This window comes from Scleropages formosus, chromosome 8, assembly GCF_900964775.1.
Source record: "Scleropages formosus chromosome 8, fSclFor1.1, whole genome shotgun sequence".
Taxonomy (NCBI): Eukaryota; Metazoa; Chordata; class Actinopteri; order Osteoglossiformes; family Osteoglossidae; genus Scleropages; species Scleropages formosus.
This window is the reverse complement of record NC_041813.1, coordinates 16420967-16435489: the sequence shown is the minus strand read 5'-3', so window position 1 is coordinate 16435489 and position 14523 is coordinate 16420967. Positions and strand designations below refer to the sequence as shown.

The 14523-nt window shown below is 46.0% G+C and overlaps 1 protein-coding gene across 1 annotated transcript; it reads right to left on the bottom strand.

Moving 5' to 3' along the window:
- Positions 1 to 9587: 9587 nt before the first annotated feature.
- LOC108935735 (alpha-(1,3)-fucosyltransferase 9-like) lies at positions 9588 to 10391 on the bottom strand. Its single transcript, XM_018754560.1, has one exon. The coding sequence runs from the start codon at positions 10389 to 10391 to the stop codon at positions 9588 to 9590; it is 804 nt and encodes a 267-aa protein (XP_018610076.1).
- Positions 10392 to 14523: the final 4132 nt, after the last annotated feature.

Below are 14523 nucleotides of genomic sequence, written 5' to 3'. Positions count from 1 at the left end.
TGTGGTATGGTCGAGGGTACTAAGACTTTGCTGCTACTGGTTTGGGAGGTATGGACTTGGACGCCAAGACCAGGTGCTACTGGTCTTGGGGAGAGAGTGTGGACAAGCCGGTACTTTAGACTGGTTTGATAAGGACTCGGCTACTTTCAGAAACTCCCTTAGCACCATCTGCTCTTTTCAGTCCACCCCCCCCACTGTGCGACGCCCTTCTGCCACCTCCTTCAGCGGCACCTCCTATAACAGCACCTCCTTTAGCGCCCCCTTTCCAGTGCCACCTCTGTGATTGGGAGAAATCGTCTGTGTTTAATTACACCATGCCAAACCAGCGTGTGCCACTGCACCCCATGACTCAAACACACACACAGAGCACCATCCGCTAGATCTCTCAAAAAAAGTTTGGCAGCTCCTTCAAAACCCACCCTGTTATTGTCCACAAAAGGAGGGAATGTGCACCAGATCTGGGAGGGGGGGACACATCACACATCTGAGTCCAAGTGAAAGTACTGACAGATTCGTCACCACCTTCTCACCACCCCCATCCCCACCCCCCATTTGGCCCTCCTTTCCCAAAATCCATCACAGATCCTCTCACCATGCTCCTTTTGAGCTGGCCAACACGGGTAGCGCTGCGAAGATACCCCTCCGATGTCCTTTTATGGAGACAACCAAGTGCAAATTAAAAGCATGGTTCCAGTACTTATAAAAGTATCCCACACATTTTATCACATCATAAACAAAGCGAAAACAAACCATTTCAAATGCACAGCCTGCATTTCAGCTGTAAGCTACATCGCCCATAAAATCCTCCTGATCAGCTCCAGCCACGCATAAAAATGTTGCGTGCACACACACTGCTAGGAGTGGAGAGAGGGGCAAAATAATGTAACTAAAGTAAATTTAAACCATTTAAAGCTGTATTGACCATACGGCACATACACATCGTCTGAACCACTTGTCCCATACAGGGTCGGGGGGAGCCAGAGCCTAACCCAGCAACACAGGGTGCAAGGCCGGAGGGGGAGGGGACACACCCAGGATGGGACGCCAGTCCGTCACAAGGCACCTCAAGCGGGACTCGAACCCCAGACCCACCCGAGAGCAGGACGAGGTCCAACCCGCTGCGTCATCACACCCCCTCTACATACATGTGCACGCACGGAGTAAATAAATGGAACTAACCATATCCATCCATTATTAACAACCCTTGTCTAATTAGGGTTGTGGTAGTCTAGAGTCTGTCCCAGAAGCATAGGCCGTGAGGCAGGGCACAGCCTGAATGGGATGGCAACCATACACACTCATTCACCCACACACATAAAAGGTAGTTTAGAGTCACCGCTTCACCTGAAACAGGTCTTTGGGGGGAAACCAAAGCACCTGGAGGAAATGCAGCGCAAACACAGGGAGAACATGCGGTGTTCACACAGGCAGAGCTGGATCTGAATCCATGCCCAAAGTAATGCCCCAGAAGATGTAAGGCAACAGCCCTAGGGCAGCACGGTGGCACAGCAAGTAGCACACTTGTGTCACAGCACCTGGGTGGTGTGAGAGAACATGGGTTTGGTCCCTGCTCAGTCTGTGTGGAGTTTGCGTATTCTCCCTGTATCTATGTGGGTTTCCTTCAGGTGCTCTGGTTTCCTCTCACAGTCCAAAGACATGCTGTTCAGGTTCCCCCATAGTGTGTGAGTGACGGAGGGTGAGTGTGTGTGTTCCAGTGACCCGTTGTAAGTAGTGTATCTAGCAGTGTAAGTCACCTTGGTGAATAAGGTGTGTGGGCTGATGGCACTACATAGAATCCACCGGAAGTTGCTTTGGACAAAAGTGTCTCCCAACTGAAGTAACATAACTGCCCACTGTGCTGTAACTAAGGGCTGGAAAGTTTAGTGCATTAAATAAATATTAATAGGCAGGTCCAGAAATGGACATACATTACAGCAGCTGTGACATCTTGTATTTAAAGAGGAGAAAAAAGATATCTGCAGAAAAAAAAAGGAGAAGGAGAACAAAGATGACGAGGAGGAAGAGTGCGTCCATAAAGTGTGTCCATCAAGCACAAGCGATGGAAGGCAATTCGGAAGATGACAGATGCGGTGTTTCATTCCCTCCCCCGTTTAAAAACCTCGGCGAACCATTATGACTCCTGTCAGGACTATAGAGATTCCTCGAGATGAATGAGATTGACAGGAGCGGGCGGCGAGGCACCGCAGGGGACAGCTGAGCAAGGACGCCCCCTAAAATCAGGAAGAGCGCCGCTTTTGCGAGTCTCTTGATTCGTCTCCGCAGCTGGTTTGAATTGTCTGAGCTCAGCGGCGCAATGAGAAGCTGAGGAGCGGCAGACTGCCGGGCAGGAGGATGGAACCCGAACCCGGGCGGGTAAGAGGAGAGGGACGAGGACCACGGTGTACAGTAAACGGTCACGTTTCGTCACATGCAGAAATGTCCTCTGAGGGAATAAGCAAAGTTGCGTCTCTCTGGACAAAAGTGCACACTCAGGTCTAACGGCGAGAGCATGGGAGAGGCCTGGTTTCGGAGCTGTTCTCTGCTTGCCGGGAGACCGCGGTGGAGGTCCCCCCGCCCTGCCGGACCGCAACCAGGCCCAGCCCGCGGACCCGTGGATCGCAGGCAGGTGGACACGCAGAGAGCAGCCTTGGCTGTCTGGGGGGGACAGTCAGCAGCGATCGGTGTTAATACCTCTAAACTCAAGCGTGATACTGCTCAACTGCAGCGTAATACCTCTGAACTACAGTGTAATAGCGCCGAACTGCAGAGCTTGGCTGCACAGACAGGGAAAACAGCCAGAGGTCCAAAGAACAGATGCCACGACAAGAGCCCCGGCAGGGATGCGTTTTTGCCTTCGCTGTGTTCGCCTCCTTTCAGCAATGCCAGCCTATTCATCTGTGACAGGTGCTACTGAGGGGGGGGGACGGTTGCTGAAAATTTGAATTGCTGACAACAGACCACTGCTGGAGCAGCGGTGTGCTTTCGCTGTTGCTCGGCCGGTCCGCGCAAAGCGCCGGCCGTTACGTCGAAGGGCCGAGCATCCCCCCCCCCCCCCCCAGTGAGCTCCTCAGACTGATTACTTTTCTGGCAACAGACCTTTAGTGATTTTTTTCTTTTTTTTTTTTTTTTTTTTTTTAAATCAAATCCCAACCAATTTCATAACATTTGTCACACTTGTTTCGTGTCACGGTGATCATCTTGTCGTATATTAGTAGATTATAAATCGCATTTCTGAGGGGCGTTTCAGGAAACCGGTTCAGTTTGCTGGAACTGAACTTCGCAGCCCTGCTGTCATAGGATCACCGGCGCCTACTAACACCACTTAGCGTTCGCAGCGACCGTGCCACTGTCCACCTGCAATTACAGTCACTCCAGCGTTGTGAAATCATGGTGATCTTACAGCCGTTTGTGTGTGGGTTTGTGTTTTTGCAAGCTAATTACAAGGTGTGTGTCCTCTCCACCCTCCCAAGAATGTCACCTGTGCTCGTCATTCATTCATTAGTGGGTATGTGGATTTTATGTTCAGGGGTTTTGTTGCCACCTAGCGGTCCGAAACAATGTGGCTCCCCTTAGTGGTAGGCAGCTATTAGCGCATCCCAAGTAACATTCACACACATTGTTGGAAACTGGAGTGGTGGTGCAGTGGGTTGGACCGGGTCCTGCTCTCTGGTGGGTCTGGGGTTCGAGTCCTGCTTGGGGTGCCTTGCGGAGGACTGGCGTCCTGTCCTGGGTGTGTCCCTGGCCGTACGCCCTGTGTTGCTGGGTAGGCTCCGGTTCCCCGCGACCCTGTATGGGACAAGCGGTTCAGAAAGTGTGTGTTTGAAACTGCTTGTCCCATAAGGGGTTGTGGGGAGCTGGAGCCTAACCTGGCAACACAGGGCATAAGGCTGAAATGGGAGGGGACACACCTAGGATGCCATTGCAAGACAACCCAAGCAGGACTCAAACCCCAGACCCACCGGCGAGCAGAACCCGGTCAAACCCACTGCATCACCACACCCCCCCATGTAACATTCATTTACCTTTATTCACTTAGCAGATGCTTTTCTCCAAAGCGACATACAGGCAGTCCCCGCATTATGAACAAATTCCGTGTCCTCGGTCTGTCTTCAAGTCGGATTTTGACGTAAATCGGAACAGTTAGGTATGGTGGGTACCTAACGTCAGTTTGTCAAATCAAATCTTAGTCTTAGTATATCATGTCCCTTTCTATGCATAAAAAAGATTGAAGAAACACTTCCGGATACACTAAAACATGTTTAATATAACAATAATACAATGTAACTGCCGTGCCCTCGACATCGAACGGGATGAACGCACCTGCAGAGCAGCAGGGAGACGAGACATAAAGCGGTGGCTTAGCCACACCAGACCACGCAACCTTCCGCCATGATGGAACACTAGGAGCAGAGTCGGCAGATCCAGAACCAGGCGTTTATTGAAAAGACGATAACCAAAGGGGCAGGCAGAGAAATGTGAGAAGCAAACCAGAATCGAAGAAACGGTAGCGAAGGCCAAGAACCCAGAATAGACAATCCGAAGGGGCAAGGGTGGAACAAAGGACCAGGACAAAGGGCAGCAGCAGACGAGGAGGTTCCGCGATCTGGTTGGCCAGAGCCGCCCTCTTTATGCTTTGTCTCCCTGATGCGTTGCAGTTATGTTCGTCCTGTCCGATGTCAAGGGCGCGACAGCAATGATGTAATGATGATAACAAGAATAATAAATGTAGCTATGGTATTTATAATAGAGAGACATAGAAAGAGAAAATAAATGTTACTACTGTGATGAACAGAGGACACGATGGGCGAACTGAAAAGAGGCGAGGATCGTGGTCGAGGGACAAGGCGGGAGGTTGTTATCAAGGGGACGCGGAACGGGACTGGGGAATGATGAGGGACAGGACTTGGAAGAGCAAAGTGTGGTAGGTTTGAGAACTGGGAAGAAGTGCCTTTTGCAGCCGAGCGCTCTCTCAGAGAAAGAGAGAAACGTTAAAGAAACTTTAATGTTCGCTTTTCCAGTGTTTGTTGGCGTTTCACCTTTCGCTTTATTATTTCCACTTTAGTTTCAGTCGTGATGAAAACTTCTTTGAAGCAAAGAGAAGATAAGTAAAGTTCTTTGATGCATCACATTTACACTTCGGTGCCACGGTTAGGAGGGTAAAAACAAAAAATTGAAGCCAAATACAGTAACACGCGAGACACTTAGGAAAAAGAAGTCTGTCCTATCTTGGCTCACACGCCCATGAACCGCTATAGATGCACGATGTTTTGATGCACGTCCCAAAGTACTGCCCGTTTGTTATTACGAATCATTGCATATAGAGTAACTCGAATTTTAATATAATAGGCTTAATTATGAAGTTTTCATTTTATTGTTACTTAAGGATGGCAAAATCAACTTCTGGTCAGTAAGGGGGTGGTTCGTAACTACGGGTTGTATGTAAGTCGGATGTTCGTAACTCGGGGACTGCCTGCACATCTCATAGAAAATACAACGTGTGCATTGCATTAGCAGAAAGAGAAACTTAGATGCGGACGTGTGATTTTTAAAGTGCAGTTAGTGTTCCACTTTCCACCATATGATCCAATGTACATCACCCACGTAGCAGCATAAATCCAAATATCGACTATTCGTTCCTAATAATTTGTGTATATATGCAGTATATATGCAGCAGATATATAAACATTTACATTATAGGAGTAGTTGCGCGAAGGTTTATCTTTTTAACAGGCATAATGTCAGTTATTGTGCATTCACCAGCTAGTTATAAACGACTAAGTTCACAAATAACCAACACAAGGAAGGATGCTAAAAAGCACTTTTATAAAAAGAAACAGAAATACACCGTTATCCGCAACCTAATGATAAATGTATTATTGAACTCCTGCACCAACTCGCCGAACAACGGGTTCATTGTGAGACTCCAAACAATGGCACTCGGGTGGATTCATCAAGGTCAGTGTTTTTGTGTACTCCTGCACTAATGCCTAGAAGGTACCTGCGTTTCAAAATATAGAGACGCACATAATAAGAATTTTGTTTAAACCACTAACCCTCGCACTGGGGATCAATAGGAAAAGCAGCTTTTTTAAAAAAAATCTACCAAACTGTGGGAATCAACTGAGTTTAAAAAATGCTTTGGAGAAAAATCAAATGTTTTCAAACCCCTTATCCATTTTGTACAACTAAAATAAAGAACCATGAGCCGTAATCTAATGGGTGCCTTATCGTTCAGTCGGAATAGTCAAAATTAGCCACTCCCGTGTAATGATGTAGTTTGTGCAATCAGTTGTCTTAATATTTTTTTGCCCACTGATCTTGACTGCCAGATGTAATGGTTCCTCAGAGGACTCTGCACCCATTTCAATAATCTTTTCTTTGCATTTACAGTGAAGGTGTATTCAGTTTCCTCATTTTAAACACATATAAAACAATAGCAGTGCTATGAGGTCTATAAATTACATCTACAATAGTAAATTTGATCAGACAACTACATTGCAAAACACAGGCAAAATTTTACTCCCTTCTCACATCCAGAAATATTTCATTATTTACACTGTAAATGGAAACACAATCTTAATTTGTATGTAAATTCAAATCTGTGGAATTACTAATCATTTCTACCACTTTTTTTTCCATATTTTACAGTGTTCTCTTCCACAGGACCTTTTATCCTCTTATATTGTCATACTGGAACTCACAGTATAAACCGGTCATACAAGCAAAATACTGTTATTGTGCCTCTGATGAACACAACTAAAATGTAGCAAAGAATAGTGGCAGCAGCCCCAAATGTTATCAAATGAGGAAATGATGTACATGATCCATTCACTGCGATAAGGGTCAGTGAAATGAAGGTGAGCAAATACCTGTCGGTAATTGAGTGATGAACGGAACACAAATACCACAATAAACAGAAACATTAAGAAAGCCAGTCTGGTGAAATCCACCATAGGTGAGGTGGTCCAAAGTGTCTGCTTGACCGCTTCCTCCCCCCCTCGAAACAGGCAGGAGGTCCCATGGCCCTCTCGGGTATCCACGCACAGGTCCATTCACCCTTGCCCTACCACTTGTCCCATTTGGGGTCACAGTGATCCAGAGCCTAACCCAGCAACCAGGGGATAAGGCTGAAGGAGGAGGGGACGCACCCAGGACGGGACGCCAGTCCATCGCAAAGCACCCCAAGCGGGACTCAAACCCCAGACACACCGGAGAGCAGGACCCGGTCCAACCCACTGCGCCACCACACCCCCTAAGCTGAATCACGAAAGACAAAATAAAAACTGCAACTACACACAATTATTCCAATGGTCTGTGGGCCTTAAACTATTTCGCAACAGCCACTAAGAGTCTCCAGGAGTACTCCCTCTCCATTCTCTGTCTGCATTTTATTTTCTCGCAGCAGAGGTAAAACAGCACCAGCTCCGTGTAGCTTGTGACTAGCTTGTATCCGGTGTTCTTAGACGGTAACTCGTTTTTCAGTTACAGGGAAGCTTTCGTAATACTACACTTCCACGTATGAAAACTTCTGGGACAAGTCCAACCAGATATGATGAGCAGGTAAAAGCGCATGGGTGAGGCCTGGCTGCCACCTTTGGATCCCGCACGTTCATTCAGCACAGTCCAAACCTGGATTCCCGCAATGTGTTTTTAGGCCAGGGTTACAGGTAAATCCCCTGTTGGATGGTGCATCTCAATGAAACAGTTACTTGACTGTGTTGTAAACAAGCTTTTTTTTGCAACCCAACCTGCACTGACCCTCATCTTGCCAACTAACAGACCGTGCGGCTTTCTTTACAGCCGTAATGAAGGAATTAACTGCATTTAAACTTGTGTTTGGTTTTTTTTTTTTTTAAAAAAAAAAAGAAAAATACAATCCATCCATTATCGATAATCGCTTGTCCAGTTCTGGGGTGCAGAAGTCCGTTGTCTCGCCTGGAAGCATACGGCGTAAGGCAGGGTAAACCCTGGACGGAACATCAGTCCATCACAAGGCAATCCCATGACGCATGCAAAGAGTCACTTAGAGTCACCCATCCAACCCACATCTTTGGATTGTGGGAAGAAAGTAGAGTACCTGGAGGAAACCCAAGTGAACATAGGGAGAACATGCAAACGCCACATTGTTTGAGCTTGGTTCAAATCTACGTCTGAACCCACAACCCTGGCACTGTGTAGGATGGAACAGGGAAGAACATCCTGCCAGGTTCATAACAATTAAGGCTGAGAATACATTCAGAGCCATAGAGGAGGCAGGAACTGCAAAAGGCACCCGCACAAACTCTGAACCACCAAAAGGAGGGAAAAAAAAACTAAAGCTACTGATGTACTGCAAAATACATTCATACATCAAGTAGCCTAAATGTGTTAATCTCCTAGAGCAGGGCTGGAAAGTAATGTGACATGGTGGGTAAACCATTAAATTATAAATTACACACATCACACTGTATCAAACGTGAGAATAATAATAATACACAGGAGCTAGTAATACAAATATAAACTAAATTTGTTATCAACTAGCATCAGTAGGATGTCAAACAAATATAAATACGTACCAACATATATTTCTCCTTTGTCAACTTCCACAGTCTGTGCTGTCATTGAGTCTATTGGATGATTGGCTGCACCAAGGGCGTGTTCTTCCATCGCCGCACTGCTCCAGGTACAGCCGTCACTCTTATGGGCTTTTCACTGTCAGTCTTGCATCTTAGTAATGGCTCCAGTATTTAAGGCATGTTGGATTCTGGGATATTTATATTTAATAAAGTATTGGGAATAAAAATGCTTTTCCAGTAGGAGTGTGAAACAGGCATGCAAATCAATGCCTGTCGTACTGTCACAGAGCATCCGGCGAGCCGTGTGTGTGTGCGTGCAAAACGTTGAAGTCGCTTTAATTTTTGCTTTTCCAGTGTTTGCTGGTGTTTCACCTTTCGCTTTATTATTTCCACTTTAGTTTCAGTCGTGATTGTTTTGCTTTTCTTTGATGCATCACCATCACTTGCATCACGTTTATGCTTTGGTGCCATGGTTTGGAGGGTAAAAACAAAAAAAAATTAAAGCCAAATACAGTAACATACGAGACACTGTTAACAGCAACGTGGTCCGACTGAAAAGAACCAAGTCCTTGTCCTACCTGGGGCTCACGCGCCCTGCCCACAAGCGGACAAACTGGTGGACAATGTTTTGATGCGTATGGCAAAGCAGTGCCTATTTATTATTACAAGCCATTGTTTGTAGGGTGGCGTGATGGGTTTGATCGGGTCTTACTCTCTGGTGGGTCTGGGGTTTGAGTCCCACTTGAGGTGTGTTGTGATGGACTGGTGTCCCGTCCTGGGTGTGTCCCCTCCCCCTCCAGCCTTACGCCCTGTGTGTTGCCAGGTTAGGCTCTGGCTTGCTGTGACCCTGCCTGGGACAAGTGGTTTTAGACAGTGTGCGTGACAGACCATTTTATGTCACTTGAATTCCTAATAGAATAGGCTTAATATCAAGCTTTTATTCGATTTTTACTTAAGGGTGACAAAAAAAATTAACGTCCGGTCAGTAAGGCGGTGGTTTGTAACTGTGGGTTGTACATAAGTCGGTCGTTCCTAACCCGGGGACTGCTTGTACTTCTCCTCATTTTGGTCTAAGAAATAGAGGTAATCCCCCAGCTCCTTGGCAGATGAGAAATCCTTGATATGGATGAAGGTGTCTTTGGGGACAATGTTCTCGCAGCGTTCCCTCGGTATTCCGAGGACCACCGGCACAGCACCCAGCAATAGCCATTTATACAGCTTCTCTGTGATGTAGTCCACGTGGCTGGAGCTCTCAAACGAGAGATAGAACTTACAGCTGACCATGGTAGTGATGTACTCCTCATTGCTGAGGGGTCTGAAATGTCCTACAAATACACTGATGTCAATGTGTTGCTTCAGCTCCGTGTAGTACTTCACTCTTTGATGTCCAGGATTCCAGCCTCTCACAATCCAGCAGACCAGCAAACTCTTCTTCAGAACCTGGAAAAGCTTAGGTTTGTCAGTCACAACTAAAGACTCGTGCATGGCAATATCAGCATCCCGACGGTAATTCGTTGTGAGATTAAACAAGTCCTTGATGGTATCAATTCTGGGCGCATTGGAGGGTGATTCGAAGTTCATCCACACCCATTTCTGTAAGGAGGGATGCGGCGCCTGTGGCGTGTTTGATAAATCCCTCTTGATATCCCTGTGGTGGATGAGAACACCATCGGCGACATCGTACAGGGCTCTTTCCTCTGTTATGCTGTGGCCATCAATGCCAAACAGGGAGCTACAGTCCCCCAGGTCAACATGCTTTCCAAACACATAGAACCAGAGGAGGATGGTGGTCAGAGTCCAGTTTCCATTGGTTTCCAACTTGCCATTCAAATACATATATGTATCCCATGTTTGATCTCATACTGTCCAGTTTTCTCAGAAGGAGAGATATTTACGATTTGAAAAACTTTCCAACCGAGCACAGCAGCCTGGTCCGCCCATTTCCATTTCCCGACTGGACGCAAGGAGGCCCTTGGCGCTCACGCACTTTCCTAACTTCTTTAAAATAAAACAAGTAAAGGCTCAAAAGCGTCTTTGAGATGCAGGGTAATGCGAATAAACAGGATGTTTGACTCGTTTCTCGGCTTTCGGGCGGTATTTGCGGGCTGGTGGTTCTGCTAAGGATTTCTGCCAGTTCTTCCTCATGGTTTTCATTTAAACACTTGGCAACACCGAGTGCTTTTGAACCTTAACACATCAATATAAGCAGTGCTCAGTTCTTGTTAGTTGGTTTTATTTTAATTTCTTTCTTATTGGTTTTTTGACTCTTGTTATTGCATTTTCACCAATGTGTCAGATTCAGACACCTTCAATGTACAAGTCTGACCTGAAAATTCACGTCTCCACCTCCCCAGGAGAGCACGGGAAATGAAAGAATTAGCTGTAGCACAAATTAAAAATAGATGAACAGATACAATTAGTTTCTTATGCATTCATAAGAAGTACACCTATGTATGTATTTTTTTCACTTATTTATTCCTTTATACCCTATCCCAACCAGCTAACCAAGGTGTACACACACACGCATTGAAACATTTGACATCAAACGTTTCCCTTTTTTCATTTAGTCACCGATTCACCCGAAGCACTTGAAACCCACAAGATCATGTGGAGAACACGTAGACCGCACACAGACTAAGCTGGATTCAAACCCACAGCCATGTTCAATAGGTACTCATGCCTTTTGGCCGTTAAAAGTTAGTAACTCTTATTAAAAGCGGTGTGATCCGCAGTGCAGTGATCTTTACCACTACAGAGCAAAGTCTGGAGATATTATCCTCTGTATGGAATATAATAAAGTTTGAAAGTCTGTATTATTTCAGCCAAGGTTCTTTCATCTATTCCTTTATTTAGTTTGCATTTGAACATTTCAGTGCAGGGAGGTGTGGTGGTGCAGTAGGTTGGACCAGGTCCTGCTCTCTGGGGGATCTGGGGTTCGAGTCCTGCTTGGGGTGCCTTGCAATGGACTGGCATCCTGTCCTGGGTGTGTCCCCTCCAGCCTTGTGCTGCATCTTGCCAGGTTAGGCTCTGGCTTGCTGTGACCCCATTGGGGACAAGTGGTTTCAGATAGTGTGTGTGAGTTGTACTTTTTTTTTTAAAAAAAACCGTTCAAACTTGGCCAGACCAAAGAACACCACTGGTTAGTACAGTACATCAACATCTATACCTCCACTTCGTGCTCAGGAGTACATTCGTCCAGATGTTAGACGTACCAGTCATAAATCCTAGTACTTGGTAACTCCACTGTGCGTGAAAATGTCCCTTTCCACGCATTTACTGCTCTGACCTGGTTCTCTCAAAGGGGGGCAGTAGAGAACCACCAAGACCTCAGGGCTGGAGGACTGCTTTATAAAATCGGGTTCGACTGAACTTCATTGTCAGATTTCTCTGAAATTTGTTCAGCTCAATCATTCAGGACAAAGACACATTACAGAACAGTGCAACACACAAGGATGTTACAGAAAAGAAGAAAGAATAAATAGCAATAAGACATGACAAAAATAAGTGACGTAAAAAGAATAAGCAAATGAAAACAAAGATATGTAGAAGCTTTACCATACAGCAGGGTCATTTTTACTGTATCAATCATGGTAACTATGCTGATCAAGGGTTCTTCAGCAGGAGCTGGGTTCACACGAGGAACCTTTAGCTTGGCAAGTTACAGCCCCTACCACTATGTTACTGCCTGCTAATATTGTGGGGTAGTATTTTGGAACTAGCTTTTAAATACTCATTTCTATTTTTTCCTTATGTGTTATTTTATTTCGCTTTGCTGGGCTTGTGAACCTCAGAGGAGCAGGATCACACTGATTTTAGTCAAGACGTGAGGATATTGTCGTGCCGACGATCTCGCGCCGGACAGACGCACCTGCAGTGAATCAGGGAGATGGGGCATGAAAGGGCTGCTCCGACACCTCAGGTCACGGAACCTCATCAGAGCAACCGCAGCCTCCACGACCAGTCACGACAACCATTGTTCCCCCAGATCCCTGTTTTCCCATTTTCCTGTTCTGTCCCTGGACACCCCGCTCTGATCTCCTGGCTTCTGACCTTCGGCTTTCGTCCCTGGACAACAGCTCTGACTTTTTCCCACAGTACGACGTTTGTGCATCGGTGACCTGCTGCCTGTTTTTTGACTACGCTTCTGCCTGCCCCTTGTTTGATTCCACGATGCAATAAACGTGCACCCGCAATTGAGTCCGATCCCTCCCTTCCTTGCGGCCACAGTGACAGATAGTATCTATGTTGGCGGAGGGTGTGGAAGAGCAGCAAGGACTCTTGCGACACCTAAAGTAAAAAATTTTGATTGAGACAATCAAGATTCAGCCGAAGCTCTACACAGAATACTGCCAGCGTGGAGGAAATTTTCCCTTTCCCGTTCAGCCATAGGTGTCACACGGAACCGAGGAAGCCGGGATGGCTGGACCCAAGTGCAGGATTCTTTGTCTGGACTCAAGGGATCGGGCAAGTTCTCGTTGTCGGGGACAGGAGAAGGGTTGGTCGATCGGCGGTCAGAGTTAGAGAGAGGATCCATGGACGTGGTCAGGGGACGAAGCGAAGGGTCGATAACCGGAGAACGAAGACAGGAAACAAGGGTTGTGGGAGAGCAGGACATCGCGAAGGAAGGCGTTTGTCTCAAATGAGATTCCGCAAGTGTATGGAAGCTGAGTAGGATCTTTCAAAGGAGAGCGGTCAGTCAGGTGCTAGACTGGTGTCAGGTGCAGGTGTGGACGTGACAATAGGAAATTTTGAAAGAAATACACTTACAAACACCCAGACATTTCACAATAACATTGGCCGAAGGGAGAGCCCCAGAAGTTGGGTGTCTCGCTGATCGTTCCCCGTCATTCTATTCTCATACATAATGCATTTGTAGGCATTACAACAGGTGTGTCCACTCCTCTGGTCTCAGTAATTCTCCATTTTCTTTGATCTCAAAACATTTCGCCCAAAGGCCGAAAAATCCAACTCCTACCATCCTGTTTTTTTTTTTTTTTTAAACTGACCTTACTTACTCACAGGCAAGGAAGGGACATCTGCCTGTGATAACATGGTCTTGGTATGCAAGCAGAACCACTATCAGGCCACTTCGACCTGGTGCCTGGTATAGCCTGTTCCACGGTGATTTTCCATTTTCATAACACAGTGCACAGCCTTAAAACACATCACAAAGAAATATTACCAGTTACCATGCTTAACAATTTCTACGATTAATATATTTTGATGACTAATAAAATTTGAGCACCACATCAGCGATAGGAAGTCGCAAAATGCTATAAGGCGACCCCGGAAGAGGATAGATATTTATGTCCAGAAGTGGTCATAGTTGGGGCTCAAGAACCAATCAGGTTTCAGATGAAAAAAACACTTCAATAAAATATAAGATCTAGAAGGTATGCGATCAGCCCAAACAAAGATATATAGAGGAACGATTTAGGGCTGGCTAGGGAGTTGATCCCAGATGCTTTTTGTTACCGCTGCCCACAAAGATAAACTAGGTGTGAGACTAGTTATATAGAACAAGTAAGGACTCTTCAAAGAAAATGTTTTGCTACGATCACCAGGGTTTCACCCAGTATGACCTTTCTAGAGCTTTCCGCAGCGAAATAAAAATACTTTGTTCGAACCCCCATTCAGTCTCATCGACAGATTCATTGCATAAACATATGCAACTTTGCTCATCTTGCTGCAATTTTTCAGCTTTATTATCTTCACATTAACATCCATGGCAAAAGGACTCTGCTTTTTATTGGTGTGAATTCCATTACTCATGAATGCAAGATACAAGCTGTAACCGCTACAGAATTGAGTTGAATTAAGATGGTTCCACACTACTAATTTGCTTGGGTGTAAGTAGAATTGTTCTCAGTTTGATACCTAGTCAGTCTGTGTGGAGTTTGAATGTTTTCCCTCTATGTGTGGGTTACCGCTGGGTGCTCCTGTTTCCTCCCACAGTCCAGGTGGATTG

Bases quoted from the DNA above. Each gene is read 5' to 3' on its own strand.
- LOC108935735 (XM_018754560.1), bottom strand. From the start codon at position 10,391: ATGTATTTGAATGGCAAGTTGGAAACCAATGGAAACTGGACTCTGACC.